The 6,004-nt window shown below is 41.6% G+C and overlaps 1 protein-coding gene across 1 annotated transcript; it reads right to left on the reverse strand.

Annotated features, from left to right (window-relative positions):
• Positions 1-2,286: 2,286 nt before the first annotated feature.
• Positions 2,287-5,177, reverse strand: rnf152 (ring finger protein 152). The gene is made up of 2 exons (XM_028978156.1): positions 5,054-5,177; positions 2,287-3,569 (listed from the first exon to the last, which is right to left on the reverse strand). The coding sequence occupies exon 2, from the start codon at positions 3,361-3,363 to the stop codon at positions 2,770-2,772; it is 594 nt and encodes a 197-aa protein (XP_028833989.1). The 5' UTR covers positions 3,364-3,569; positions 5,054-5,177; the 3' UTR covers positions 2,287-2,769.
• Positions 5,178-6,004: the final 827 nt, after the last annotated feature.

Below are 6,004 nucleotides of genomic sequence, written 5' to 3' on the forward strand. Positions count from 1 at the left end.
TCATAATTCCTGGCATTATGCAATATTTCTGTCAACCATGGGTAAACAAAAGCACACAAAACACACCACAATGAAACAATGAGCCACTGCACATTAAATTCACTTCAAGGAGAACCAGTGCCTACCGTCCAACAGATGTCCCATTATGTTTTAAATTCCTCTTTCATCACGCCCTTAGATGCTCAAACATATGAAAAAATATGACAAAAGCCAAGGACAACCTGTACCCAAACTCATAAATGCCTCATTCACTAGAAGTAGTAGATAATGTATTTGATCCCTGATATTACATGAAATAATCATATTGTATGTGGATGGACAATATACAGGAAGTTTAGGGAAAGAAGCTGCACTGGTGAAAGGAGCTGCTCTGATAGAGGTGACACATTCTTTGTTCCTCAACCAGGGTAATCATGTGAATACCTTTAGGATTATGTTCCTTCCATGTTATTTAAACAAATTAGACCTGAATGATGCAGCCAATAAATAGCTATTGAACTAAAAAGACTTAATACTTTACATTTGGATGAAGGTAAATATATTAATTTTATCATTGTGTGAAATTTGAGGAAACTGGGACCTTGTCAGTATGCTTAGTAAAGCTGATTAGTACTGCCGCTATTTAATTAAGCATTTTGTAATGATTTATTAAGTCAAACATCTTCCGCATTTTCACATTAAATCCATATTAAAAATATGCAGGTGAAATGACTTGTGAGTCATGAATCAGTAATGATCTTAATGAATTATTTCACATTTACAGCATTTATCAGAATCACTAATGAATCAATACACAAAATGAGGGCTCGACGTCCACAGGTAGGGGTTGTGTTTACAGCCCAACACCATGCATCACGTTTGACATTTGCCGAAGAACACCAAGTTTGGCAAACTCACTACTGGCGCCCTGTGCTCTTCACAGATGAAAGCAGGTCACATTGAGAACATGGTTTGGCAGTGGGTCAGTAATGGTGTGGGGTGGCATTTCTTTGGGTGCCAAACAGCCCTCCATGTGCTTGCAAGTAGTAGCCTGACTGCCATAAGGTACCCAGATGAAATCCTCAGACCCCTGGTGAGACCATATGCTGGTGTGGTTGGTCCTGGGTTCCTCCTAATACAAAACAATACTAGACCTCATGTGGCTGGAGAGTGTCAGCGGTCCCTGTAAGATGAAGGCATTGATGCTATGGACTGGCCCGCCTGTTCCTCAGATCAACTGAGCAAATCTGGGACATGATGTCTTGCTCATCCACCAATGCCACATTGCACCACAGACTGTCCAGGAGTTGGTGGATGCTTTAGTCCAGGTCTGGGAGGCACGTGGAGGACACACTCTACTGAGCCATTTTTTACTTGTTTTAAAGACATTATCTGGATGTGTGTTTTTCCACCTCCATGGGTTGATAAATTTGGTTTCAATCAATAATTTTTGTGATTTTGTTGTCAGTACATTCAACTATGTAAAAGTATTTAATAAGAATATTTAATTTATTCAGATTCAAGATGTATTATTTTTGTGTTCCCTTTATTTTTTGAGCAGTGTATATAAGAACAATGTGCCAGTTTGTTCAGGATGTGAAATGACAAATGATACAAACAAAATATTCTAACTGGATCAATCTGGACTGACTTTTGACTTCAGTTCACGTCTTAGTTAATATGGAACAAGGGGAAATGTCAAAACCTGCCTGGAGACATCATTGCAAGGGAACAAAAAGAGGATCTAAACACAAAGAAGACTCTCAGAAGCAGAAGAAAAGTTTCTTCATAAAGGAAAAAGAAATGAGGGGTTGAATTGAATTGGCTATGATTTCATTACTATGCCTCAACAATCATCTGCGATGCTCTAAAGAGACATCACCCTGAGCTCTATGAACCATCATCTGACCTTTTCATGAAAATGTGGAAAATCTGGAACCATCTTAAAACAGGTCAGAAGTACCATTTGACCACATTATGAGTTCAGTATCGTGTTATTTTTGAAAAAAGACATGATGGAGCAGAGGACCATCTAGGGACATTGGAGCAGTGACCACTTAAGTGTGTGGACCCTGGAACTTCAGATGTTGCAAAACAAAATCCAAATCAGGACTTTTGCAGTCATGACCTCTGTTAACTAAGCAAACCAGACTTGATGTCAGGGTGGTAGTAGCCTAGTGGGTAACCAGAAGACCCAGGTTCAAATCCCAACTACTACCATTGTGTCCCTGAGCAAGACACTTAACCCTAAATTGCTCCAGGGGGACTGTCCCTGTAACTACTGATTGTAAGTCACTCTGGATAAGGGCGCTAATAAATGCTGTAAATTATGTGAAATATCAGAAATACGGTAAAGCTAAAATTAAACTTATATACTGGTTGTGATGCCATGTTTACTTACTGGTGTATTTTTTAAACAGAACAGTGCCACTTGGTGGTGTTTAATGATAGAAGGTCATTGAATGTAAACTCAAAAGGACAGAAAACATCAGACAAATGCAGACAGCTTGACATGACATGAGTTTTCAGCTCCTACATGTGATTCTTTTGGCTCAGGGTAAAATTGAACATGGTGCAAATACACAAGCAAAATGACATTAAACAGAAAAACAATGGCCAAAATCAAAATCATACAGAATTATAATTTACAACATTAGCAGAAATATCTAGGGTGACTGATGAAAAATATGCCAAGATCAAAATATGTTGGTTAAGATGGTTGTTTCTTGGCAAGAGAGAAAGATGCTATTGTCTGTCTACCACGAAGCACCGTAAAATATTATGAGATAATTATCCACAGGATATGATGGTGAAACGTTTGGGGACACAGAACACATTGTGCAGGATGACACCCAGGAGGAAGAATAGGAGAAAGGCAACAAGCATCATAGTACAAACATTTGTCCAGAGTGACCGTTTAGGTGCCCGACCATCTTCTTTCATCTGTCCTCTACGTTCCTCAGAGCCCAGCATCCCCCAATGAGAAACTGTCACCGTAGTGACATCTTTCAGCTGTCCATCTGCTCTCAGCGTGGACATGAACTCTCCCCACAACAATGGAACCTCATTGTCCAGTGACAAGTGGTCATCGTGACTGGGTAAGTGTGCAACGGTGTGTGTAAAATCTGCAGGAGAATTTCTGTTGCCCTGAAGGGTGATGGTCCGTGGGTCATCTGAGAGCTGGGACTCTGAGAGGCCACTGGCTAGGTCTGTAACACACCGACACCATGGGCATCTGATCTTATTCTGGCCCTTTCTTATCTGAGTCAAACATGCTGAACAACAGACATGCTGGCAGCCCAGGGGCTTTAGCGCCCTCTGATGGCTGTAGCGGTTACAGCAGATCTGACACTCCCACTGTGAGTCCTCCCACACGCTCCCCATACTGCAGGGAGAAAAACACTCAGCTCTCAAGGGCTAGAACAAGACTGCGAGGAAAATCTCTCTCATATTTCACTTTGGGGTGATGATCCTCATGCTTGTGATCCAGTGCTTGATAAGAGTGACTTTGTGACTGGAGATGTTTCTCAAAACATCCAAACTGGCTCAATCTGGATTGAATAACTTCTTCAGTCCATGTCTTGATTCATCTGTGGAATGAGGGGAAATGTCAGCACCTGACTGCAGATGTCACTGCACAACAATTAGAAGAGAATGCAGATACAGGAAGGAATTTTTCCAGTTTCTTCATAAATTAACATGAATGGGGGGTTAACAGAGAACAAACAGAGCCAGTAACCATAACTGATGTACACATTGCCCCAGGTCATTCGTTCAGTTTGCTGATGCAAGAGAGATGCCCCGGGTGCAACACCAAAGTAAGAATGGGGTTAAGACTTATTCATGATTTATGGCTGAGTTTGAGAAGTAAGCTGCTGACTAAACCTTGATCTCACCCCTTTTCTTGGGCGGCCTTTTCACTGGTGTCTCATGGCCTTCGGCTCTATGGACTCATGTCTGAACTTTTAATGAAAATTAGGAGAATCAAGAACCCAGGTAAAATACTGTAGCTCCCACTCATTTTGATTCAAATATTATTCAAACTGCACTCACTCAAACTCTATGTCTGAGCCATTTATGGGGTGAATGTTCCATCGTTTTATTATAAGAGGCTCATGCTACAATGAGACGGATCAACAGGAGTAGTGAGTACATTGGAATTTCAGACGTCGCCAACAAAAGCCAAATCAATGCTTTGGCTGTCATCACCTCTGTGTTAGCCTGAGTTAATAAGCAAACCTGTCTTGATATGAGCAGCAGAAATGCTGGCTACTAGATCTCTATCTGCCCATTTCAGAACTCTGGAATCTGTTCATTAAGTAAGTCTTTCAGCCTGATTCCAAAGTCTTTTTGCTTATTTGGTAATCATTTCTTGACAGAAAACAATTTAAAACAATATAAAGTTCAACTGCCATCTGTAATTTGTACCCTTGTTTTCTGTCAAGTGTGTATATATATATACACACACACTATATAATATATATACACACACACACACACACTGTTGTATATAAATAGGGCCCTTTTGATAACATTTTAAATTGTTTTGTGATAGACAGCAGAGCACAGCACACAGTGCACACAACAAAATGTGTCGTCTGCATTTAACCCATCACCCTTAGTGAGCAGTGGCCACCACTGCCCCTGTATGCTGGAATAAGGATTCTACTTGGTCTGGAAATCAATGGCAGTTAAATTCATGCAAGCCTAATTTAAAACATGTCATCTGTATTAACAGTCTTTTCCTTCCTGTGACAGACTACTTTAAACGTTAGAGGAGAGTGATTAGTGTCTGCCCCCCCTCCATTTAGCAGCCACACACTGGTTGACCTTTCTTCTGCCTGCGTACATGGTGCAGGTCTGACGACAGCCGGTGAGCCACACGGATTATAATCCCAGAAATAAAATCCTCCTTTTCCCTTTCCTACCGTAAAACGCAGACACCGACACGTACATTAAAATAACAATGTTGCGAACATAAACCGCGGACTGCCGCAGTAAACAAGTTTAAATTGCACGTGGAGCATCACGGGAAAAGTACCGCGCCGATATAAAACGTATTACAGCGGCTCACCCCTCGTTTGAGACACTGCTCTTCCATCTCCACCCCTTTCTTGCTGTCTTCACACTGCAGGTCAAGCTTTTGACAGCGACAACCTCACGTGCACGCCGTCTGCGTCTGCTGCTGCCTCGCGAGCTGCACGTACAGTTTCCGACCACGCCCCCTCCGAGCCTACCTAGATGACCTGTGTACGTGACGTAGCAATGCAGCGCAAGAGTCACAGTAATCGCTCTAGAAGATAAACACCTACCGGGTGTATATATGTTTGTGTTTAAAGACACTCTTTAAACACATTTCCACCACGTACAAATCTTTTAAAGAAAACGAAACTGCCGCCCTAAATGTAATTTGCGCTCCACTTAGCTAAGGCTTGTGGCCTTTATTTTCCTGATTTTGCAGTGTACGTATGGGATGCGGACAGGAGAAGCCAGAGACATGTTGTGTTTGCAATGCAAGTGTCCGCATTAGAAGGAGAGCTCAGTGCAGGCCCATCAGCTTGGTCTCCTCCTTGGTATTCCAGCATGCAGTGCCTGTCAGTCAAATGTGGCACATGGTCACGAAGCAGAAAGAGCTGGGCTCTGTATATGTACAGGCAACTTATATGAAAATGTTTGTAGTTATACTGAAGTTGCGAGGCTAACTATGTTCAATCAAATGAAATTGTGTATACCTGTCCGAATCATTATTATTTAGTATCTTATGGGCAACATGTCAGTCAGTAACAGTGCATGTCTCAGGGGTAAGAGCCGGTTTTAAAATTAGTCATGGCTCTGAAACCCCTGCCGCAGCTCAGACAGGTGATGTTCTTTGCCTTGTGCTTATTAGCAGAAGCAAAAATAAGCATGAGGAAGGGGAAGTCAAATTATAAAAACCACAGAGAAGGGATCATGTACAATGCAAAGTTTTAATGACAACACCACTGTGCAGGTAAGAGGTTTTAGTTATAAATTGTTACATCACAAT

The sequence above is a fragment of the Denticeps clupeoides genome, chromosome 4 (assembly GCF_900700375.1).
Source record: "Denticeps clupeoides chromosome 4, fDenClu1.1, whole genome shotgun sequence".
Classification (NCBI taxonomy): Eukaryota; Metazoa; Chordata; class Actinopteri; order Clupeiformes; family Denticipitidae; genus Denticeps; species Denticeps clupeoides.

Excerpts from the sequence above, each read along its gene's own strand:
- rnf152 (XM_028978156.1), bottom strand. The coding sequence starts at position 3,363 with ATGGGGAGCGTGTGGGAGGACTCACAGTGGGAGTGTCAGATCTGCTGT.